This window comes from Lepidochelys kempii, chromosome 6, assembly GCF_965140265.1.
Source record: "Lepidochelys kempii isolate rLepKem1 chromosome 6, rLepKem1.hap2, whole genome shotgun sequence".
Taxonomy (NCBI): domain Eukaryota; kingdom Metazoa; phylum Chordata; order Testudines; family Cheloniidae; genus Lepidochelys; species Lepidochelys kempii.
Window position 1 is genome coordinate 24,911,635 of NC_133261.1, and position 25,415 is coordinate 24,937,049.

A 25,415-nucleotide genomic window follows, 5' to 3' on the forward strand; every position below is an offset into this window, starting at 1 on the left:
ACTACATGGGCAAAGCCAGACTACTTTTCGTAGGTTCAGCTGGCATTCTGTAAAATCTTTTTAGAATAGTGTAATAATATAGCATTGATCTTCGAGATGTTGCCATAATCTTATGAATGTGTTCACATTGCTTCAGAAATATGACTACTTAATTACTGATTAGCGAGGGGGGGAAATAATTTTTTGGTGAATAATGCAGAAGTGCAAGAGTAGAAGCTTTAGGCTATTTTCATCAGGGTATTTTTTTCTTGAAGCTGTAATTTTTGCAGTAGGAATTAATGTCTCCTTAAATTTACCAGATGAGGTTCAGATGTCCTAAAAGTAGCCAGATTTGAACTTCTTGTGATAAATGGTTTATCTGGATTTTGGGAAAGTTGTACACTTAAGTATTGGGTGTGGGTGTGGGAACATTATATTCTCACTGGAACTAGGAATTCTGTTACATAGACCAGATTTTGGCATAGTTCACTTGTGATGATGCACTAAGTACCAAAACAGTAGACATTTCAACTAACTCAGGAGTAAAAACAAATACTCTGTTTATAAGCTTGCACTGAAATATTAAGTGGGTAATAATTTTCATATATGGATATCTTTGTGTCACTCATGTTTAGTTCAGTTCTTGCTGTCTTTCACTGGCTGTCACAAAAGCAGACTGGAGGTTATTGGGAATTCACTGGAAATAATATGGATCAATGTAAAACTGAGAGCTTTCTATTGATCTAAATAAGTTAGCATGCTAGTCCCCATCTGTTCACTGAAGTGTTACCCAAAAATGAAGTGGAAGACATTTGGCAGCACATTTGAGGAAAATAGGTTAGAAAAAGGGGAAAGGACTCCTCTTATTTTGGTCAGAAATTCATTGTCATGTAATAGCACATATAAAATGCCCATCATCATAGTATCTATTACATTAAACACGATCAGCAACTATGTAACTACCCTACCTATGAATTCTACCTGCTCAGGGCAAGATTTTCAAAGGCACGAGGTGCCCAACTACCTATTTTGCCTTTGGAAGATCTGCCCTGTGGCTGTTCAGAAAAAGAGGACTTTTTTGGTCAAGGCTTACTCCCTGCAAGGGCAGGATGTAGTCTAATGATTCAGGTCCTAAGATAAGCACCTGGCAGGCAGCTGCTACGGGGTGCTATAAGTCTGTGCAGTCCGTTTGTTTTCCCCCCTTCCCCCACCCCTTCACCCTGCTGTTCCAGATAACCAGCTGCATGTCAGATTAGGGAGAGGAGGAGGGTGGAATTGGCATCATACTTCATGAAGCTAATGACATTCTCTGTAGGGAAGAGCTAATCCTTACTGTAGTTTTGGCATCAGTGTTCTTCCATTGCTGATTAAAAGGAATAGTTTTCAGTGTATTGGTGCCAGAGCTATTCAGAATAGCAGTTCAGCAGAGCATACAATAGGTACTTTAACTACAAATTTACATGAACCTTTCCATCAAAGTGAAAAGTTGCCATTTAAAGGCAGGTGAAATGAGTAAAAATAATTTGTATTTATTATACTAAAACTTAGTATAATAACCATGCTGATATCAATGAGTTACTGCAGGGGAGTTTTTAAAGCCTGCATCCACTGTCAGTGGGGATCAGGAATTCAGGACTTCCTTGTTCTCAGTCCTATGCTTGGTTCACTAGACCATTCTGCATCATACTTCTGAGTGCCTTTCCTTTGACCCAAAAATCACATTAATTGGTCAGCAGAGTATTTAGATGAGATGGAATTAGTCTGGGAGTGTCTAATTCTATGGGCAGATTGATAGAAAGGAAAGGGGGGGGTCATTTAATTCTTAATCTGTGGAATCATAATTTCAATGGTGTCATTCTGCAGTGTGCTGCGGCAGCGGGGACCTGCTGCCCTCCTCCTCTCTTCTCTCTCCCCCCACGGCCCTCTAGTTGGTGAAAATTTTGATAATATAATTTCATTGGAAATGGGCCGAGTTGTGTATCATTCGAAAGTCCTTTTTCCCATGAGTACAAGGGAACCAAACAAGACAGACCTAGACCAATTATGTAGATGTTACACATTTTCTCAAATATACATATTTTTAATTATACTTTAACACAGGTGTGTCAAACATGTAGCCCTCACAAGTTAAATTGTGGTCCTCCTCTGACAGCACAGTTACCAGTTAATGCTTACAACATGATACCTGGTGAATTTTTTTTTAATATTACAGATTACTATAAATGGAAGGAGGGCTTCAAGTTGATTTGCCATCATTGGCAAAAAGGAAGTGTATCAGTGATTTTGATTATCACTTTGTTTGTTATGCCAAACGAGTTGTAATGAGGCACTGGATAAGATGTCAGCACCCAGCCAGAAATTAGTGAAATCCATCTGCAAATGGTATGCACATACATTACATAACATAATTGCAATCCCTAAGTAATTTATTACAAAATCCTTGTTTTTACTTTGGTCTTGATCATTTTTAAGGCATCAGTGGGGAGACAGAGTACCAAGTAGTAGCTAAATCCTTGGAGAGTACTGCTGCAGAGGCTTGGTTAAACACAGCGCTCAGTGGCACCTTATGTGCACCCATAAACTGAATTTGGCAAAGTTGGAGAGGAAGTACATTAAGTATTAGGAAAAAATTGAAGATGCTGGGACAAGTGCCAGCTGTGCGCAAGACTTGTCTTATGCTATGTTCCATGGCACACATTTTGAGAGGAACACCGGCTTCTTCTAGGGTAAGCTGGAAGTGCAGAAGCATCCATTAATCACAGTTTCAACACGACGGGTGAGAATTTGTATGACACAGTCACACTTAGTGAGAACGACGTAAGTGGGTACGTTAGCCCAAAAGAGGCCCAAGCATATGACATTGCATATTATATTGAGTGCTACAGCAGTAATGCATGTAATGTGTTGTGTCAACAGGTAAAATCAATAGAAATAAATACAGACTTTTCTTTTAAATTTTTACTGCAAATTGTGGGACTCTGCTAGAGTTCTGAATTGTCTTGTCGTGGCTCTAATGGATGGGAAAGTGGTGGGGATGGCTGAAGTGGAGGCTAAGTACTAAGAGCTAAGAATTATGTGCTTTGAATGGGATTGAAGAGGAACAAATGTTGAATAAGACAGAACACTGCATATGTGCCCAGCAAAAAGCAAACTAATGCATATCCTGCATGGTCTTCCTAAACCAGCACCTACTGACAACATGGTCAGTACCTTATGCTAGCAGAGGCCTTTCAGCATAGCAATCGTAGATAGTATGGCTGAGATGCAAGTTCTTAACAAACCAGAAACTGTTAACACCTGGTTTCAGAGCATCTGATGAAGTGAGCTGTAGCTCACGAAAGCTCATGCTCAAATAAATTGGTTAGTCTCTAAGGTGCCACAAGTACTCCTTTTCTTTTTGTTAACACCTGCTGAGATTTGGCTGAACTTTTCATTATAAGGCTACCAAGAACATACTGGACCTAGGACAAAGTCCATCTCCTATGGACACATGTGTAAAGGAATCAATTAAAAATCTTACCAGAAAGAAGAGACTCCATGGTATTGCACCTGTCCAGTATAAAATCATTGACTCTACAAACACCTCTAGTGTCAAAATGAAGAAGCTGGTGTTTTGTAATTGCAGAAAGGATGGGTTAACGATGTACTTGAAGGAAAAAAAGAATTGCTCGAGGAATTTCATCATCACATGGCATAAAGACGATGCTACCTTGCACTCTGTGTAGTTTCTTCATAGCTCCCATGAGGAGGCTGACACTAAAATGATCTTGCATACCATCAATGCCATAGAGAGGTGCTATGAAACGCTAGACTTTTGTACGTGACAGAAGTTGTCGTGCTTTCTGTGAGATGCTATCCAAGACTTCTGCAAGGTTCTGTTTTTGTGCCTGCTGCTGGGGAACAGAATTGCTGTTTCTGTCAGAGATGATGTGTTCCCATCACTCGCACCATTAAAAGCTAAGAATATAAGAACATAAGAATGGCCATACTGGGTCAGACCAAAGGTCCATCCAGCCCAGTATCCTGTCTACCGACAGTGGCCAATGCTAGGTGCCCCAGAGGGAGTGAACCTAATAGGTAATGATCTAGTGATCTCTGTCCTGCCATCCATCTCCATCATATGACAAACAAAGTCTGGGGACACCATTCCTTACCCATGACTGTGCTGCCAGGTTTCTGGGCCCTTTCAGGATGTGATACTGCTGGAGGGTTGGTTGTAGAGACCAAATTAACTTACTGGAAGATATTTGATTCAGCCTCCAAGACACTCTCCTAGCTTTGAAGGTACTCAGAATGGCTGAGATCTCACTGATGAGGTCATAAATGCACTGGAGGTGTGCATATACTGAGTTTACTGTTTGAAGACTAACATTGTGACACTTGCAGAGCTACACTAATGGATATTTTCCAAGAATCAGACAAAGGAGAAAAATTTATATCTGCTATCAAGAGGGCAAATTATCAAGCAATGGAATAGCTCTGGGATGATTATGTCCAAAACTACCCTCCGCTATCTGGCATGGAGGGGTCTTGGCAGATAGACTGAGCACACCAGTTATGTGTGAAATACCATGCAGTCCAGTATCAGTCCTTCAGCTAATCAAATGCTTGTGAACAAAGACCAGATGCACACCACCCTGCAGATGTTTGGCCAGCAGCCTGCCTTATACACAGATGTGTGGAGTGCAGACAAGGATTGGTGAGAACCATGTCTAGCAGCAGTGCTCTAGATGGAGATGACACTGATGACTTCGATGAATAAATGTGTTCATTCCTACATGTCAAGGCTAACTTCCCTAGCATTACCAAAATCAGTATCTTCTTTTATGTAAGCAATGCATCCCTGTATAGAAGCATAATTAACAGTTCTAGGTTTGTCATGTTTGGTACCATTGTGTTTGGGAGAAAGGACTTTCAAGTGATATTGAACTTGACCCATTTCCAACAAAATTATATTAAAATTGCAGCAACTGTTGATCAGGTGATTCCGCAGTTTCTTTGAGAGCGTGTGGCACAAGCTGTCAGCATAGTCTGTGTGGTATGTAGATTGTAATGGATTTTTTACCTTCAGTCCTTTTGGTACGATGTCCATCTGTTTGTTTGCATTTGGAAAGGAAGATGATGTCTGTCTGTATCTGTGCAAGTTTTTTATGCAGTTGATTTCCACTCCATACGGCTAAATGCAGTGCCTTGCATAATGACAGGTTTCAGAGTAACAGCCGTGTTAGTCTGTATTCGCAAAAAGAAAAGGAATACTTGTGGCACCTTAGAGACTAACCAATTTATTTGAGCATGAGCTTTCGTGAGCTACAGCTCACTTCATCGGATGCATACTGTGGAAAGTGTAGAAGATCTTTTTATACACAAAGCATGAAAAAATACCTCCTTCCATCCCACTCTCCTGCTGGTAATAGCTATAAATGCCTATAGTTATCCTTGGGGACGCAGCCTACGCCTTGCTCCTATGGCTCATGAAGCCATACACAAGCAGCCTGGACAGTAGTAAGGAGCAGTTCAACTATAGGCTGAGCAAGTGCAGAATGGTGGTAGAATGTGCCTTTGGACGTTTAAAAGCTCACTGGCGCTGTTTGCTGACTAGGTCAGACCTCAGCGCAACCAACAGTCCCATTGTTATTGCTGCTTGCTGTGTGCTCCGTAATATCTGTGAGAGTAAGGGGGAGACCTTTATGGCAGGGTGGGAGGTTGAGGCAAGTAGCCTGGTGTCTTGATGGTGCGCATCAGAAAGGCTTTGAAAACCAGTTTCATGACTGTCCAGGCTTCGGTGTGACAGGTGTGTGTGTTTTTTCCTTTATGTAAACCTGCCTGCTTTGTTGATTTTAATTCTCTGTAAGCCAACTACCCTCCCCTCTTTGAAATAAAGTAACACTTGTTTTGCAACCATGCATTCTTTCTTTATTTCTTAAAAAAAGAAGAGATAGCAGACAAGGTAGCCTGGGTGGGGAGTCGGAGGAGGGAAGGACAAGGCCACGTTGTTTATTGTAGCCACGTTCAAAATCAAACTGTCGGTTTGAAAGACAGCCTTCTCTTGCTTGGGCCATCCGCTGGATTGGCTGGGTGCCTGTAGCCTCCCCTCCTCCCCCCTGCACGTTCTTGGACGTCTGGGTGAGGAGGCTATGCAACATGGGGAGGCGGTTATACAGACGATGCGGGGGGGTGGCGGCTGTGCTCTTGTTGGCTTTCCTGCGGCTCCAACAGATGCTTCATCATATCTGTTTGCTCCCCCATTAGCCTCAGCATCGCTTCCTGCCTCCGCTCTTTGCGCTCCCTTAATTCTTTCCTGGCCTCTGCCACTGAATGCCTCCATGCATTAAGCTGTGCCCTATCAATGCGGGAGGACTGCATGAGCTCAGAAAACATGTCATCGCAAGTGCCTTTTTTTCACCTTCTAATCTGTGATGACCTCAGGGAGGGAGATAAGGGGAGCATAGAAACATTTGCACCTGGGGGGAGATAAAAAGGGAGAGTAAAATTGGGTTGGCTTCTTACACCTTCATAACATTTCGGAATGTTTTCAAACTGCAGCACCCCCCTTTCCCAGAGCAAGCAATTGGATTGGGCTTCACATTTAAAAGGAGAGGCTGCAGTATTCAGGTAGATGTCCTTTTACTGTTCCCTTACAAAAATTCCCCTATTTCAACCAGGTGTCCATGAACACTATTGCTTTTAAACCCTGTACTGTAGTTACAAATGTGCAGTCACCAGAGGTGCCTTCTCCGGCTTCAGGGTCGGGGATCCCGCCTTGGGAGGATATTGGCTCCAAGGTGATGAAAAGGTCCTGGCTGCTGGGGAGAATGGATTCACCACTTGCCTGTTGCGCATTCTCCTCCTCTTCATCCTTCTCCTCTTCCTCATCCACAAAATCCTCCTCCGTGCGGCATGAGACTACCCTCTTGCAGGGGTCCACGGACAGTGGTGGGATAGTGGTAGGGTCCCCCCCTAGAATGCCATGCAACTGTTCATAGAGGCGCATGTATGGGGCTCTGACCCGGAGTGACCGTTTGCCTCCTTTGTCTTTTGGTAGGCTTGCCTGAGCTCCTTAACTTTCACGCGGCACTGCTATGTGTCCCTGGTGTATCCTCTGTCCAACATGCCCTGTGAGATTTTGGCAAATATATTTGCATTTCTTCTTTTGGATCAGAGTTCTGCGTGCACAGATACTTCTCCCCATACAGTAATCAGATCCAATGTCTTCCTTTCGGTCCATGCTGGAGCTCGTTTGCGATTCTGGGACTACATGGTCACCTGTGCTCCTGAGCTTGCCCCACTGACCAAACAGGAAATGAAATTCAAAAGTTCCTGGGGCTTTTCCTGTATACCTGGCTAGTGCATCGGAGTTGAAAGTGCTGCGCAGAGTGATCACAATGGAGCACTTTGGGATAGCTCCCGGAGGCCAATACTGTCGATTTGCATCCACGCTACCCCAAATTCGACCCAGCAAGGTCGACTTTAGCACTACTCCCCTCGTCGGGGAGGAGTACAGAAGTCTATTTTAAGAGCCCTTTAGGTCGACGGAACGGGGTTGGTTGTGTGAACGCGGTTATTTTTAAATTAACCTAACGCGGCTAATTTCGACCTAACCCCGTAGTGTAGACCAGGCCTTTGTTTGTACAAGCTATTTCCTAATCTGTGGAGAACTAAATGGCAAAACAGCCTCCAGATAGGCCGTGTGTGTGATTCAATCATTAATCTTGATTAATGAAGCCTTTACCATATATAGTGTATATTCAAAGCCAAAGCTGCTTGTTGGCACCCCTTTCTTCTGAGCAACAATATTAAAGCAAGCAAGTTTGGATTAGAATCTCTATCTGCAGCACATGGACAGTTTTTTTTTTAGATAAAGTACTGGCTTCAATCCCAGTGTTTTTAGCCTTCTCTTCAGGAAAGGAAAATGTGCATCTCTTTGAGAACTGCAGGATAATAGCTGTTAGGTTGTGTAAGCTTCCTCTTAGCAGAAAATGAGCTGCCAAGTCAGGGTTAAGTGAGTACTTAAAGTTGCAACTCCTTGGAGGGTTCCATCTCTGCAGATATCTATGGAGGAAGTTGCCTGGGTACTTAATTAGGGGAAAACTGGTTCCAGTAAAACCCATAGGGTTAGGAAAAAAACTCCCCGTGCCTCCTAGAATAGTATACTGCAGAGAGCAGTATCTTGGGTTCCTAATCAAGGTCTTTGTTCTCATTTTTAAACCACACAGAACGTTCCTCTGTTACTTCTTAAATGCTCTAAAACTTTCTGTAATTAGCTCTAATTGAGACTATTACAGTTCCACAGTATGCATCCGATGAAGTGAGCTATAGCTCACGAAAGCTTATGCTCAAATAAATTGGTTAGTCTCTAAGGTGCCACAAGTACTCCTTTTCTTTTTACTGGTCACTGAACTCTACTTTCCATACTCTGGAGTTTATCTACTTTTTACTTTGTTATATATGATGCATTTAATGCCATATCTAACCAAATTTGGGTGTTGAGACTTGCACTGTTCAGCTTTACAGCCCAGTTTATTAAATTCAGTAGCTGGAGCCATCCCTGCACAAGATATACCTCCTTGAATTTGGTGGTTAAAGAAAGCATTGCAAGGAAAAGAGCTGTCCTTAAACATTCTTAACTCTTAAGGTCCTGAAATGCCTTGCAGCTAGATGAGCCAAACCCAGTTGGAAAAACAAAGGAAAGATCATAAGAACAAATGGCTTTGTGCAGCTGAGAATGATACATCTGTATTAAAGCCTGCATGTGTGTGCCTTGCGCATCAAATGTAGCATGAGCAATTTGCATTTGTCCATGAAATGCATGCATTTACTTAGTCTGGCAATGGCAGCAACTTATCTTACTGGAGCAGCTCACTTATTTAGTAAGTATTGAATAATGAACAATCAAAATATATTAAATACTTGGTCTCAGAACCCTGGTTTCTGCCAAGCTGATGTCATAGATCTGAAATGTCCTGTAACTGAACAAACCAAGAAGGATCAATTAATCTCTTGTCTTTAACTCCTCTCTCTCTTGTATCTTTCCAAAATGCTCTTCTGCTCTACTGGTTTCTAGTAAATCTAGCTAGTTCAGATTAGGCTGTTTTAGAGAATTATAATATTTATCTGATTGTGGGCTTATTTACTGTTAATTTTTTATCAGCTTACAATAATTTTCGTTCTCAAAAGCATTGTTTTTGACTGCCTGTGTTCTTCATCGGTTTTGTAATTACCCTGCAGCTTTGGGAAACGAGGTGTGTTGATGGAGACTGAACACATTGTACATAATGAAGGAGGGTGGGTGGCAGGCTGTAAACTGTTAAATTCTAAGGGCATGGCTACACTTGCAGATGTAGAGCACTTTCAGTTAAACCAGCATTCGGAGAGCACAGTAGGGAAAGCACTGCGTCTGTCCATACTGACAGCTTCAAGCACACTGGCGTGGCCACATTTGCGGCACTTACAGCAGGATTGGGAGTGGTGCATTATGGGCAGCTGTCCCAGCATGCAAGTGACTGCAATGTGCTTTTCAAATTGGGGGTGGAGTGTGACTGACAGGGAGTGTGTTGTGTGTATGGGGGAAGAGAGAGTGGGTTTTGGGGGGGGCTGAGCATGTCAGCATGCTGTCTTGTAAGTTCGGACAGCAGCAGACACTACCCCCTCCCCCCCCCCCCCCAGCATTCCACACGGACGGTTGCTTTGTCTCAGAGCAGATAAGCAGCCGTCTGTCAGAAATGGAGCTTTCAAAGGGCATATCCACATTTCTGCAGCAATTCAAAAACAATGACAAGAGTGGCCACTTGACTTAAGGGGATTATGGGATGTTTCCGGAGGCTGATCAGAGCGCAGTAATGCAACACCTCGTTCACACTGACGCCCAGGCATTTCAGCCAAGACGCAGCAAACATTAATCTTCTTGCCGAGGTGGAGTACCAGCAGCGCTCTAGCTGTGGAGTCAGAGTGCTCTACGTGCCTTGCCAGTGTGGATGGTAGTGAGCTAGGGCACCCGGGGCCGCTTTAATGCGCTCTATCTCTCAAGTGTAGCCAAGCCCTAAGTCTGGTAAACTGCCAAATCCAGTTAAATAACTAATTTGAAAATGTAAAGGATGCTGTTTGCCCCTCTGCTGACTGAGGAGCTTGAGTTGACTCGTGTTAGTTCTCTCAGGTACTGTTCTCAGGTGTTTTGAAGATGTGCGGCCTCAGCAACACTCCTGCAACTTCTGGATGGTTTCCTTAGGCAGTGAAGCAAATGCTGAATCAATGGATACTACAGTAATGAAACAGCAGGCCCACTTATATAAAACAATTTGATGTATATGGTTAAATCACACAAAGCTCACTTCTAACTTTCTGATAGTAATACCTAAATAAAAGAACGAGGAGTACTTGTGGCACCTTAGACTAACAAATTTATTTGAGCATAAGCTTTCATGAATAAATGTTGGTCTCTAAGGTGCCACAAGTACTCCTCATTCTTTTTGCTGATACAGACTAACACGGCTACCACTCTGAAACCTAAATAAAAAGGTCTCAAGCTACCCTTGGTCTCATTGGTTGGGTTGGAGCTGTTTCGGTAGCTTGTCCTCCAGAGAAATGGACCTTGGTGAACTTGAGCTTAGAGGTACCATCTAACCACTGGATCACCCCATTCAGCAATTACTTACTGTGATGTTGTATCCATCTTTTGTCCATGACTTGCTGGCCTTCCTTTTCAGCCTCAAGTCTTGTGGTAAACCTAGAAAGACTGAAGTAGCTCAGTCTGAGGGAGAGGATGTACTCTGAATTGACATGGATACCCTTTACATTCCTGCTCTGGCTATGCTTGAGTCTATCCTTTTCCTGCACAACAGTATTTCCAAAGCCCATGTGATCATAATTCAGCAGTTCTAACTTGCTTGGCTTTGCAACACTAATATTCCTGTAGTATAGTTCTTGTGTGCAATTTCTCTCTCAAAAAAGAGAAATTTAATGGCAACTATAGCGACACGTTTCCATGTGGCATTGGTAAGGTTTGAACTCTGGGCCTTCAGCATTGCAGCACAGCTTTCTCTCATGTGAACTCAAAAACAAACATAAGCTGGCATCAGGAGTAGGTGGTCAGCTGCCGCCTCCTCTCTAGACCAACTATAAGCAGATGTAAAGCAGCGGGTTAAAAAAGCATTTTACAGGAAGTATAATTAAATGCACAAATCTGGCAATTCTGTGAGGCAGCGTGGCTAAGTGCAGAGACTTTGATCTGCCATGTTAAAGGTGTGTTTTACTCCCAATCCTATTTAACGTTTGAGGCATGAGACCCTGCTCACTAATTAAGAGTTGCGATGGGCACCCAGAGGTTGTCAAAACAATGCAGAGGGTTAAATGCACTGTACTGATGAAATGTTCAAGGATTTCACTTAAATTATAATGTCTTCACTTTGTCAATTTTAATCTGAACAGTAGCAAGATCTTCTAGTTCTGAATTATGTGAACCAAAAGTGAAATTTGATTGCAGTAAATTTAGAAAACTCACAGAAGGCACAACCTGCTACCTTTTAGTCTTGAGCCTAGTAAGCAAAAGCAGCATATTTATGATCTTATGGCTGTTCTCAACCACAGCTGAAGCTGAAATAGTGGTACAGCTGTAAAAGGAGTAATGCCAGGCAGACACTTACTGTAATCAGCAGCAGGGGAGCCACCACTTTCCCCTGGAGCCACAATAATTTACTGTAAGGAGTCCGGTGGCACCTTAAAGACTAACAGATTTATTTGAGCATAAGCTTTCATGGGTAAAAACCCCACTTTTTCAGATGCATGGAGTGAAAATTACAAATGCAGACCAATATACTGACACATGAAGAGAAGGGAGTTACCTCACAAGTGGAGAACCAGTGCAGACAGGGCCAATTCGATCAGGGTAGATCAGAGGGGCATTGCTGGCACATAATGATATGTGTATAACACTAGTAGACGTGCAGGTGAATGAGCCTCTGATGGTGTGGCTAGAGTAGATATGGGGACAGAGTAGGCAACGAGGTTTGCTACAGGGATTGGTTCCTGGGTTAGTGTTCCTGTGGTGTGTGTAGTTGCTGGTGAGTATTTGTTTTGGGTTGCCTACTCTGTCCCCATATCTACTCTAGCGACACCATCAAAGGACCCAACCACATCAGCCATATATAATGTTATATATACCAGCAATGCCCCTCTGCCATGTACATTAACCAAACTGGACAGTCCCTATGTAAAAGAATAAATGGACACAAGTCAGACATCAGGAATGGTAACACACAAAAGCCAGTAGGAGAACACTTCAGTCTTCCTGGACATTCTGTAGTAGATTTGAAAGTAGCTATGCTTAAACAAAAAAATTTCAGAAACAGACTACAAAGAGAAACAGCAGAACTAAGATTCATTTGCAAATTTAACACCATTAATTTGAGCTTGAATAGGGACTAGGAGTGGCTGGCTCATTACAAAAGCAGTTTTGCCTCTCCTGGAATTGACACCTTCTCATCTATTATTGGGAGTGGACTACATCTACCCTGATCGAATTGGCCCTGTCTGCACTGGTTCTTCACTTGTGAGGTAACTCCCTTCTCTTCATGTGTCAGTATACTTGTCTGCATCTGTAATTTTCACTTCCTGCATCTGAAGAAGTGGGGTTTTTACCCATGAAAGCTTATGCTCAAACAAATCTGTTAGTCTTGAAGGTGCCACCGGACTCCTTGTTTTTGTGGATACAGACTAACACGGCTATCCCCTAATTATTTACTGTAGTAGTCTGAAAAACAATATATTCAAAAACAAATCCTGTGCCTGTTTTGATCCCAGGAATACAGGGGGGCCCCGGTATCGATCCCCCCCCCTTATCTGTTTGGATATCCGTCACTCATCCATAGGGCAAGGTGTTCCAGTTTACGTTGGTCCAGATATCTGTCATTTGCACGGATCAGGACCGACATGAATCGGAACACTTTCTCCTATTGTACAGTACTGTATTTGCGTCCGCTGACCACGTTCAAGGCTTATTACCTACCAAGGGCGTCCTCCATGCTGATTAAGGAGGTGGCAGGTGAAGGAAAGCCCAGTGTAAAGGAGTTTTGGAAGTCCTACAATATCTTGAACGGCTTGGAATACATTGATGTGTTGTGGGAAGAGGTCCCTTCACAATGTATGAACGGCGTTTAGCGCTGTGCATGGCTAGATGCTGTCTGCAGCTTCATGGGATTTGATGCTGTTCCTGGTCTCGAGCAAGAAATTGTTAAGTTGATGAAGGATGTCTGCTTTGAGGAAGTGGAGGAGGATGATGTACAGGAGTTGTTGGAGTCTCATGCTGAGCAACTGACAAATGAGGAACTGATTGAGCTGGACCAACAACGGATATCCGAAGAAAGCAAGGACAATGATGTAGGGCTGGAAGCCAGGAATCTGACGACAAAGAATCTCTCTCCTGTTTCTTTGGATTGCTGGATGAGATGATGGAAATCATATAGAGCGATGCTCCTTTTTGTGAACGGTCTGCCAAAGTCTCCAGGGCTCTTAGTGATGTAATGCCTTGCTAAAGGGAGATCTCTCATTCAGAGATTCACACAGGAGAGCAGATGTTGATAAAATCCTTTTTTTAAGACTTCTGCAACCAAAAAGCCAGCCATGGAGAAGCCAGCCCAAGAAAACCCAGCCGCCACCCGTACCTAAATTTAACAAAATTGACATTGTTTTATACTGTGTTACTGTTCTGTATTTACTGTGTTAAAATGTTCCGTGTGTTTGAACGGTGTTAGTAGGGTTCTACATTATTTTATTCAATGTTTTATGTGTAAAATGTGTACTTTATAACCTGTCAGTGTAAAAGGTACATCGTTTAGGCAAAAAGAGCATTGTCATAGGTGAGTGTGGTGAAATGAATGCATCATCCACCTTATTCCATTATTTATTTCTTAAGGAGAAAAATTCCCTTGTATATGTCGTTTTGGTATCCATTGCCCTTTTCAAAAACGCAACCGCAATGAATACAGGGACCCCCTATATGATACATTCCAGGGACTTGTTCTTTTTGACTTTGCATCTTGCTTGAGGAGGCTCAATCTGGACACTTGAAGTTAATAAAAGGGAATCCTCCAAAGGCAAAGAAAAACTTGCCTCCATGCTAAATTTGACAGTCTGTATTTCTCTCAGTTGCCCAGCTAGTATGGGTGTAGAAGTTGATGAACTCAAGTGACCTTTGAAGATGGCTTTCTGGGCAGTTATTAAATGGTGTGTAGCTGAAAAGCAATTGCCTAGTCCTTATCTGTAACAAAAAACAGGGAAGGGACTTCAGTGTCCTAATTTGCAGAGCAGCGTTAACAGCTCATTCTGCAAAAATACTACACTAGTGTCCAACAAATTCATGAAATGAAATCTCTAAGCTGTGAAGGAATTACTGATTTTATGTCCAAGGCATTAATGTAGCTGAAATCATCATAATATGTTGACCAAGCAGATGACTTGGGGATCAGTTAAGAGTTTGACTGTTGCTGGCCCTCTTACATGTGGAATACAGTAAATACTGAAGCAGCTTGTTGGCAGTACAGACAGAGTTGCATCAGCTGACTTGTTTGTGTTTGATTAATCTCGGGCTGAGAAGACATTTCATTTATCATACTTTATGGCCTGGAACAATTTATATACTTAGACTTAAGGCAGGTTTTTGGTTATTGTTGTGACAGGGTTTTATACAAATTCTGGACTCTGCTATACATTTGTGGGTACACTGACTTCAAAAGTGAACTGAAACTTTAAGGATTTGGGAGCGTTCTAGCAATGTGTAGACTAGAACGCTGTGTTATAACCATGTTTTCTGCTGAGAATGTAGTCTGGTGGGTTTTTTTTTCTCCCCCTACAGGGGTTGCTGACGTCACAAACGCATGGAGTATTTTGGTACAACTTTCCTTATGCTTAGATACCTTTGTAGTCGACTGCCACTAGAGCAGGGTTGGGCAAACTTTTTGGCCCAAGGGCCACATGGGGGTTGCGAAACTGTATGGAGGGCTGGGTAGGGAGGGCTGTACCTCCCCAAACAGCCTGCCCCCTCCATCCGGACCCTGCCCCCTTATTCAAACCCTCCCCTTCCCCGTGCCCTGATTGCCCTGACCCTTATCCACACCCCTGCCCCCTGACAGGCCCCCTGGGACTCTGCCTCCTGGGGCCCCACTCCCTATCCAACCGTCCCCTGCTACCTCTTCCCTGGCTGCCCACCCAGAACCTGCTGCCTCTTATCCAACCTCCCCGCCTCCTTACCACGCCACTCAGAGCGACAGGAGCTCTCAGCCATGCCGCCATGCTCCCCAGCAGGAGTGGTGGGGGCGTGGCGAGCTGAGGCTGTGGGGAAAAGGAGACAGCAGGGGAGGGGCAGAGGGCTAGCTGCCCTGACTGGGAGCTCAAGGGCCGGGCAGGACGGTCCCGTGGGCTGGATGTGGCCCATGGGCCATTGTTTGCCCACCTCTGCACTACAGCAATAAAAACCAATTCCTAGGCAAGAGTCCCAATAGGTAGAAAGCCTTTTTTTAAGTATTCTTTAGGGACAAGGAAGGGTAACTTTTTGTGGTTTAAAGGATCATACTTGAAACTAAGATCCTGACTCCATTCTAGGCTCTGAGTGAGACCTGGAGCACATAAATTAAACCTCTTGTCTCAATTTCTGTATCTGTGTAATGTAAACCCTCCCCCCCTCACACCATTTCCCTATTTTGTAATGCTGATGTTAAATTCTGTGTTTAAAGTGGAGTTAGAGAGTTTAAAGATGTTATAGAAAGTGTTCAGTTTCTCTAATCTTAATTACAAATATTCCTAAATATTCTGTTAGTCTTTATTTTGCACTTCTCTTTTTATAAAAGTGTAGTAATTTGCCTACACAAGAGCTAGGTATTTATTTTTCTTCCTGCTGCCTCTCATAGAAATATCAAGGTTACTTAAATATATTAAATACATAACCGAGTTAAAAGTAGTGATATACCAGACTGATGTCGGCGTTCAGTGGTGCTTAGTAATCTAGATGAACTTTCAAAGGAAGTGCAACATCTCTTGTGACTCAATGATGCAGGTCTTAAGGTCAGCATTTTATTCTTCCCCTTTCTAAAAGATAAATGGAGGGGCAGCAGCTTTTTCAATAGTAGCTGAAATTTACATGAATGCTAGCTCTGTTTTAACACTTCCCACAATTTTGGTCATATAGAAACAAGTGGATTGCTAAAATAGGACCAAGTAACTAAAGACCAAAAGCCTTCTCTACAGGAGGGTTTCTTACTAGAGAAATTTCCACACATTTCAGACTTCAGTACGTAAGCCCTTAAAATATTCTCATTTGTTATTTGCCATATTGTAAAATTAATGTAACCCCAGTTACTTCATCTTCCTCTCACACCATCCTGTCTTTATTTTGTTCTTGCAGTACAAAACTCCCAAGCCTTTCTTAAAGGTAATGAGTAGGTAGGGTTGCCAAATTTCTACTCATACAAAACTGAATTCCCCCCCCCACCCCATCATTCACTCTCTCCACCCTCACTCACTCATTTTCACCAGGCTGGGTTAGGGGTTTAGGGTGCAGGGGAGGGGGTGAGGGCTCCAGCTGGGGGTGCAGGGTCTGGTGTGGGGCTGGGGATGAGAGATTTGGGGTGTAAGAGGGTGCTCTGGGCTGGGACCAAGTTGTTCACAGGGCAGGAGGGGGATCAGGGCTGGTGCAGGGGGTTGGGGCATGGGAGGAGTCAGGGGCGCAGGCTCCAGGTGGTGCTTACCTCAAGCAGCTCCCAGAAGCAGTGGTATGTACCATCTGGCTCCTATGCAGAGGCATGGCCAGGCGTCTCTGCATGCTGCCCCATCCTCAGGCACTGCCCTGCACCTCCAATTGGCCACCGTTCCCTGCCAATGGGAGTTGCGGATCTGGTGCTTGGGGTGGGGGCAGCGTGCGGAGCCCCCTGGCTGCCGCTATGTTATGAGCCAGGGTGGGAGGGGCCATGCTTCTGCTTCTGGGAGCTGCACAAAGCCACTGCAGGTGGGGAGCCTGCCTTAGTCCCGCTGCACCACTGACTGTACGTTTAATGGCCCAGTCAGCCATGCTGACCAGAGCTGCCAGGGTCCCTTTTCTACCAGGCATTTTGGCAACCTGGCAACCCTATGGTTAAGCCATTATTTTGGCCTACCTAATTGTCCTGCTGCATTGTTGTACTGTTTAAGGGAAGCATTCTCTCCCAACATATGCCTGGACTTCATTAGGATTTCAGTGCATAAATGGGGCTATGTGTATCTTACAGAATGAAAAGCCAACATAATAATTCTCACAGCTACAACTGTTAAAATGACAAACAGAACCTTCAGTGGGACAAGTCATGTTACCTAGCTGTTGGTACACTTCGCTTTCTTTACTTGTGTTTTGTTTACCCTTTGTTGGTACTGAGTAGGAAAGCACCAGTGCACCTACTCCTTCTGTGCTTTCCTTATTCCAGTGTAATAGGGCCATCCATAGGCATTGTGGTGCCCTATGCAGCCACTCCGTGGGAGGGGCTGGCCCCAGGGTGGCCTCCGGCAGGGTGGGGGCTGCACCCAATGTCTGTGGGGAGCAGGAGCAGGCTTGGGGAAATCACCCCCCAGCACAAGCCGGCGGAGTGGAGTGGGTTCTGGCTGGGTCGCTCCACTTTCTGCTGCCCGGTGATTGCAGGGTGGAACCAACTCCTACTGACGGGGCACCGGGAAGTGGAGTGACCCGGCCCCAACCTGCTCCGCTCTTCTCCCCTGGCTCCCAGCCTTGCCCAAATTGCCCCAAACTTCCTGGTGCCCTACACAGCTACCTAGTTTGCATATGGGTAAGGACGGCCCTGGTAATAGAAGTATTGATGGCAGAACTGAATTTTCCTTTAGTCTTAATCACTTTCCGGTATTTGCAGAACCTGTAGTAAAGCTCCCCAACTTTTTCAGTTCCTCTGAACGTTGCGTTTAAGTAAAAGTTTGAATTGTATTGGCCCCTGGGATTCTACTAACCGCAAAGGCAGGAGTATCATTGGAAACCTTCCCCTGGCCCTAGCTCCCTCACCTGCACAACCAGTTACCCTGGGTATTTCCCGTCCATCCGTTGTCTGGCTACGTTCTTTTGCATTACTGCTTATTGCCTGCCTTGCTGCAGAGGGAGTTTTTGATGCTTCACGTGGTCAGCATTAAATTTGTGGCACCTTGAAAATTAATGAATTATGCAATGCAATGTGACTGCATAGAAAGCATGATCCCTTGGTCATGGCGTTCTAACTAAATACGGAAGAGTGAGGGCAGGAGTAGTGTTGGCTACTGCTGATATCTGGAAATCTAGAAGCAGCTGAACACCCAAGCAGCATCCTAAATGTGAATTTACTATATGAATTGTTGGCCCACGTCTCCAATGAAAGGAGTTGAAATGGTCTTTGTCATTTTTTCCATTTTGCTTTCCTCCACCTGCAAACATTACCTCAGTCATGCCTTGGTTAAGTCTCAGCCAGTTGATCATAGGGAGTAACTAAAGTTGAAGTGAACATAGTACTATAACTCCATGTACTTTTTGATATTGCTGAAATACCCAACCCAAAAACTAGTGTGTGCTGATTGCTGTGTAAAGTTACTTGTTTGTGAAGCTTAAATTATTTTGTTTGGGGTAGGCAAATGTATCATCACCTAAATGTCAAAACACAGCCACTTCCTCTGAATGTCTGTGTGTATTTTTTTTCTCCTCTAAGGAGAAAATACTTGACTCCTAGCTCCTTTTAAAAAAAAAAAAAAAAAAGCATTACAAAATGAAAGCTAAACACTCCTTTGACAGCTGGTAGAGCAGTTTCCTATTGCTAGTGTGTAAATGCAAGTCCTCTCACATCTATGCCTTGCTGCTTTTGTAGGCAAGTAGTATATTGGCTCATCATCAACATGCTCCTTTTTAAAGTTCTTTATTCCTGTTCTCATTAAGCAAGTAGGCTGATGCAGAGCAGAAAAATGCTGTGCAAGCTCCAAGGATAGTAGAGCAAACTCATGAACTTGTAGTGTAATTAGACTGTAAGGAACTTTAAATCTTATTTATTTATTTATGGTATAAATGTTTGATCAAAAGAAAGGGCACGCAAGCCTACTGATCATTAATGGCCACTTAAACCATTTAAACTTCAGGAGTAATGGTAGAAGGTTTTAAGACGGCAATTGTTTGGTAACTGAATTGTTCAGGGAGAGTTCAGAGGGCAAAATCAAACTATTGACTAGATTTTAAAATTGAGTTAAAAGTTTTGTTATATGTATCCTGGAGTTCACACTCCAATTTGTTTTTTACGGTTTCATTTTTCTATTCCTTACATGTCTTATCTCCTTTCCTCCCCCCTCCCCTTTTTTTGTAAAAGAGCAGCACACACATGAAAGATATATGCAAATAAACCATAGGTAAACCTTTAGAAAGCACTGACTTATTTTGAAAATTATGCCATGCATGATTTTTCTTCTAAGTAATAGGTTAAAAATCAGACTTTTTATTTTTTTAAACTTTTGGCTATTTGTCAAATACTTTAAAACTTTGTTCTCCGGACATTTTAATGTGGGAGAGCAGGGTGATAAGCCTTTTTAATTAAAAAAGAAAAAAAGGCTTTCCATTTCCCCAGAAGATGTTAATGTACTACACTTGGTGTTCACTCTGTAGTCTTTTGTTGCTCAGGGGGGGGGGAAGGTTCTTCCAGTGCCTCCACTTTTAATGAGTGGTGAATTGAAAAAACTGTGCTGAAAGAATTATAGACAAATTAGGAGCTGTTTGAAATGCTGAACCTTGATGTAAATTCTTTTGATTTCAGGCAAAAGCAAAGAAGCCGAGATAAAGAGGATAAACAAAGAACTAGCAAACATTCGGTCAAAATTTAAAGGTAAGCGTATTTTAAGTACCTTCAGATCTTTACCTTGTCTTTTACCCTATACTCCATTCTCTCATCTCATCATGTGATCGTTTTCTTTCTTTGTCTTTTTTCATTTTTCTTCCTTATTCTGGTCTCAAGTGAGCAAAATGCTAGTGTCATCTGTCAAAATATAATACTGAAAACTGAGCAATTGTCCATTCTAAATGGTCTGTCAGCCTGTGGAATTCCTTGCCAGAAGATGTTGTGAAGGCCAAGACTAGAACAGGGTTCAAAAAAGAACTAGATAAATTCACGGAGGATAGGTCCATCAATGAACTTTTAATGGAACTTCTAAAATTAGGTTCAACATAAGCAGTTTTAAATTTTAATATAGTAATAAAACATGAGCAATACTAAGCATTCTTATAAAGTGAAGGCTAGAGAACACTTAGCTTCCATGCTATGTAGTGTTAAAACTATACCTTGAGTATATATTTAATACATCATATATACCTATAATTGTAATCTCATCCAAGGTTCCTAAACGTTCTGAATTTAAGTGTGTGGTTTGTGGAGTTGCTAGTGGCTGCTGCCATTTCCTAATGCAGTGTGAAAGTTGTCTGCATCTCCGAATTTACTATATGGTAAACCTGTTCTTAAGGCTTTTCTCAAAAGCTCCCAAAAGTCTTTCATTCTCTGTCAAAAATAGTGCTATTTCTAATCAGAGTAATCACTTGTTCACTTAAGGTTTGTCTTAAAAACGCCCCCCTCGAACAACAAAAGTTTTGTTGATGAAAAGCACCAGTGTGCTCCCAGCATAGAATTTTCATATGCCGCAGGCCTCAGTGAATAGCCAGGAGATCCTGGTGTGCACATTTTACTGCCTGCAGTATATTTCAAACTTAGTAGCTACAGCACTTCTGGGCTCTGCTCTCTTGATAACCTTGCAATAGTCCAAAGTTTTGGTGTGTTTAAAACTGTAAAAGCAGTGGACTTCAGATTTGTTTAGCTGGGTTGTTTTATCAGGCAAAGTCTCTGGACATGAAGCATCTTGTTAGTAAAGCATGTTGGGGAGCAAGCAGACTCTAGTTGACATGCGAATTAACAGACTTCTTTTGAAGAAACAAGTGTCTAGGCAAAAAGAAAAGGAGTACTTGTGGCACCTTAGAGACTAACCAATTTATCTGAGCATTTGTGGCACCTTAGAGACTAACCAATTTATCTGAGCATAAGCTTTCGTGAGCTACAGCTCACGAAAGCTTATGCTCAGATAAATTGGTTAGTCTCTAAGGTGCCACAAGTAGTCTGTATTTGCAAAAAGAAAAGGAGTAACATGGCTGTTACTCTGAAAACTGCAGTGACAGTACATCAGTGCAATAATTTTCTTCAATGAGAAGTGACAGTCACAAGATTGTATTATATTAGAGCATCAAACCTTTTTATCAATGCTAATATGTTCTGTACGTGCTCAGACCTAGAGGCAAAGGATATCGGTATAATTGGAGCCAGAGCCAGAATGGAGCTAAGCATTGTCTACAATTGTTGATAATGGGTGGTGTTTCTGTAGACTTGGCTAAACAGTCTTATACTTATGCTTTGAACCTTGTCTGCAGTAATACTACCATAGTCTGCCATAGCACTGGTTATGGTGGTGTTGATGCAGGTACAGAATGGTGTGTAGGCAAGGCTCTGAGTGTTCATGATTGTATTTCTCCCCCTTGTAAATCCTTGGTATTGTCCTAATAGCCACTTTACAAACTGACTTGCAGCAGGTTCTGTGCAGATAATGACAGGGTAATAGAAGTATGTTCTGAACTTCATATAATTACTAGGTTATACAGTCCAGATAGCATGGTTGGATGCTTGGCTTATTCAGTTCTTTGACAATCTGTTTAGTGTTGGCGTAAATTCTGTTTGATGTGAGGTTTTGCGTAGCCCACCATATTGCTGATGTAATCTCATCCAGTTCTATTTGTGCCATTTCTGGAAAAGTCACATTAATGTACATCTTCTCAGCTCTTCACCCCAGCTTCTGCAGACATGGTTATCAGACATATGGTGTTGGCTCATGCTTGTTGCTAATACCGAAATATGTAACACAGTGCTAATCAATGGCCAAATTTTCCCTAACAAGTTATTTTTAAAATATTAAATTTTGACTCTACTTAATTATCGTTAAGTTAAGATTAGTGTGTCTCTTAAATTTTTAACTATTCCAACATTTTAAAACGCAAATTAGAACTCAAATCATGGTTCTAAAATCCACTCAGCACCTATTCTGATCATGTATCCCTACTAACCTTCTACCAATGAGCTAGACATACTTTTACATGCTTACTCTATTTCCAGTATGGGCCACAGGCTGCCACCATCTCTACTCTCTACTGTACACTGCCAGCTGAACAGTCCACCTGCTATTTATGGGCCCCAGTCTCATGTCAGAACCATTGCGTCAGGCATGGTAACTTCTTTCAGATTATCTATCCTTCATTCCAAACACATCCTTCTTTATCTGTCATCCCGTGTGGGCCATAGAGTTCAAGAACCTGATATCTCCTTATGTGGCTGGAAAACTAGCTCTAGTCAGTGTGCTTGGCCTTCATTCTCCTCCTAGTTCAAAGATCTATTTTTAGCATGTTTACAATGGTACTATTCGGACCCTGGAATATCCTGTACATTGAAAGGAGAGACTTCTGCTTTAGGGCTAGAGGCTCACTTAAGTATCTCCACTTTCTAAGAAATAAGAAATGTCCTCAGTTTCTTTTAGAGCTAGTCAAGAGTTTTTATCAAAATGTTAGACTTTCTGGCCAAATCAGTGTTTCCTGCAGAAGACTAAATCTATAGGTGAAATTTACAAACATATTACAAATTATTTTCATATTCTTTGTCATGGAGCCACATAAATGCAAGTCTTCAGAAATAAGCCAATTACCCACAAAGCTCAAGTTAATTTGACTGATTTTTTTTTTTTCAAGAGTGGCATTCAAAATCCTACATTGTTACTCCTTGCAAGCTTGTTTAATCACAAGAATGAGAATTTAAAAGTTGCTGTTTTGATATTTGAAGCTGGGTCCCAACCCCCACTTTTCTCTACATAACTGACTTTTTTTAACAAATGAAAAACTTAGAGCATATGTAAATAGATACCATATGGGATAACTGTACGCTTTGCAGGGTACCAGATTACGCTTTGTTAGTACGGCTGCTTTCTGCTAGTAGAATTCCACTGAGTCATAAGCATTGAAGGTCATTACATAAACATTTACAATTCCAGAATGTTAATGTGTTGAATTCCTTATTTTAAAAACCCCTTCCCTTGTAAAGCTGACTTTTCCTCAGTTGAAGATTTTTTGGGGCTGCAACTCTCTCCTTTCCCTAATAACAGCTTCTTAAAAATCTGCCATATTTCTGTGCAGATTGAGGAAAATATTAGTGACTTGCCAGGAAAGCGTGAGCATTGGGGCTTGTGTGTGTGTGTTTTTTAAAAGCTATTTGTAGGCAAGTTGTAGTTCCACAGCTGCTTGTATGGAGCCAAAATTTGTAAGTATTCATCAAATGTTAAGCCTTCCTCTTGTTGCTGTTATAGGTTTTTCATGTTGGCATTTCCCAAACATTGAACAGAAGTGGCTTTCTAAAATTAACTTGAGTTGTGCAGTCTTCACTGGAGTTGCCTTCAGCTAGCCCTGATCCATATTATTTATACATTGTAATCTCCCCTCCTCAGAGACATTTTCTGCTGGTTGACAAAAGTGTCTTTTATTCTGAAAGCGGAGCTTGTTAATTGAGGGAGGGGAACATAGATAAGTGAATGTTGCTGTGGAACAGGGCTTAAAATTCTTAAAATCTTTATCATCACTGTGGCACTTTTACTTGGTCATTAGATCTGCTTATACGCCCAATGTTAAGGAGCAATTTGACTCTGTTCCCATTAGCAGTAACCTGTTGTCTCCCCAAGCCAAAATTGGTGGTACATCTTCCAGTGAAATAAACTTCACAGACCTAAATTGTGTGCTTGCTTTATTTCACTATCTCTCTTTGCTACGTTTTTTTAGCATCCCGTGCTGCTTGTTGTGTCCTTCTTCTTTACAGCTCTTTATTTCACAGGTCAATAAACTACATTTCCCTTTTGTATATTCTCCTCTCTTGGTTGTGCCTCTGCCCTTGCTTGGCAGCTTTCCATATCTGGAGGGAAAAAATCCTACTGTCATTCTAGCATCTATTTGATCACCTGTCTTGTCTTTTTTTTTAAACACACTGAAATCTGTCCCAAGACCCCAATTAAGAATTTTGAACTGGCTGAATATAGTATATCCAATATTGTGTACAAAGTGTTCAAATCCTTTATAAAGCAACATATTTTAAACACTGGTAGGGTCGTAACTGGAGGCAAAATTGGTAGCCATTAAGTACTTGGTGACTTGTGCTGCTGTAAGCATGCAGAGGCCTAGCTGTTCCAATGCAGCTGCGGCACTGTAAGATCGCTTGTGTAGCCGCTTTGTGCTGATGAGAGTGCTCCCGTCGAGATAATGAAACCACCTCCACGAGCGGCAGTAGTTATGTTGGTGGGAGGCATAAGGCTGTGCACGCTACCATTTATGTCGGCGAAACTTATGTTGTTCAGGGGGCTGGTTTTTTTTCTTTTTTTCCCCCACACTCCTGAGCGACATAAGTTTTGCTGCTATAAGTGATAGTGTAGTCATGGCCTTAGAGAATGCATAATGGCTTAACTGTGTACCAGTACAGAAAAGTTGTTTTGCAAATAATGTATGCAGCACCCTTTTATTATAGGGATTACTATTAGCTCCCCCATATTTAAGTTGCCAAATGCTTTCATTATAAAAGGTCCCTGTGACCTTTTCTCAGAAGATCGAGCACTTCCATTGTTTCCAGTGAGTGCCCTGTAGCAGTGAGAAAAATGGCCCAAAGCCTTTTCTTTCAAATGATATTACAGTTTTAGCCAAATCTGAATGCAAACTTCTGGAAACTACAATTTCTCTGCTTTTGTAAGAATGCTGAACAAATTTTGCTGACAATTACTGAATATACACATTATAATTAGAAGCTGGGCTCATACCACCACCACCACCACCAAAGCAGCAGTACACACTGCATTGGGAGCCCTGGGAGCAGGTAGCCTGTCTTGGGACTGTAGTGTGGAGCAAGCGTCTTGCTGGGCTTCTCTGAAAATCCCTCTGGATTTGCACATAGCTCCAGTGGCCCATAACCCCCCTGAAAAGTGAAAATGGGGAAGGCACTCCTCCACTTTCTGGGGAGAGTTGGTCCATGCTCCTTCAGGCCTAGTAAGTGGCCTGACAGAGTCCCGTCCCCTTCCCTTCCCTTTCTCTCTCTCCTTGCCGCCCCCCCACCCCCCATGGAAAATGACCTTCTCCAGCTAACATAGGTAGCTCTGTAACACCAGCTGTGTTGCAGTGCTGAGTGTTCAGGGTTCAATCCTTGCTGATGCATAATGAGATTCTTATAGATCACATAACTTGTTTTTAATCTTCATCCCTTTTTTAAAAACAAAAGCAAACTACATAAGCTAAAGAACTCTTTTCTGTGTTACAAAGTCAAGTGCTTAAAAATTAAGAAATACTAGAATTTAGGTTGCCCGTGATA

At 42.4% G+C, this 25,415-nt stretch overlaps 1 protein-coding gene across 7 annotated transcripts in view; it reads left to right on the forward strand.

Annotated features, from left to right (window-relative positions):
* The window catches only part of AP2A2 (adaptor related protein complex 2 subunit alpha 2), a 100,908-nt gene that overhangs the window by 10,460 nt on the left and 65,033 nt on the right, over positions 1-25,415 (forward strand). For all 7 annotated transcript variants that reach the window (XR_012159320.1, XM_073347187.1, XM_073347188.1 and 4 more), the window contains exon 2: positions 19,758-19,826. Coding sequence is in view for 6 of the 7 variants with exons in the window: in XM_073347187.1 (XP_073203288.1) it covers positions 19,758-19,826 (69 nt within the window). In the remaining variant the exon portion in view is untranslated. The remainder of the gene's footprint in view (positions 1-19,757; positions 19,827-25,415) is intronic.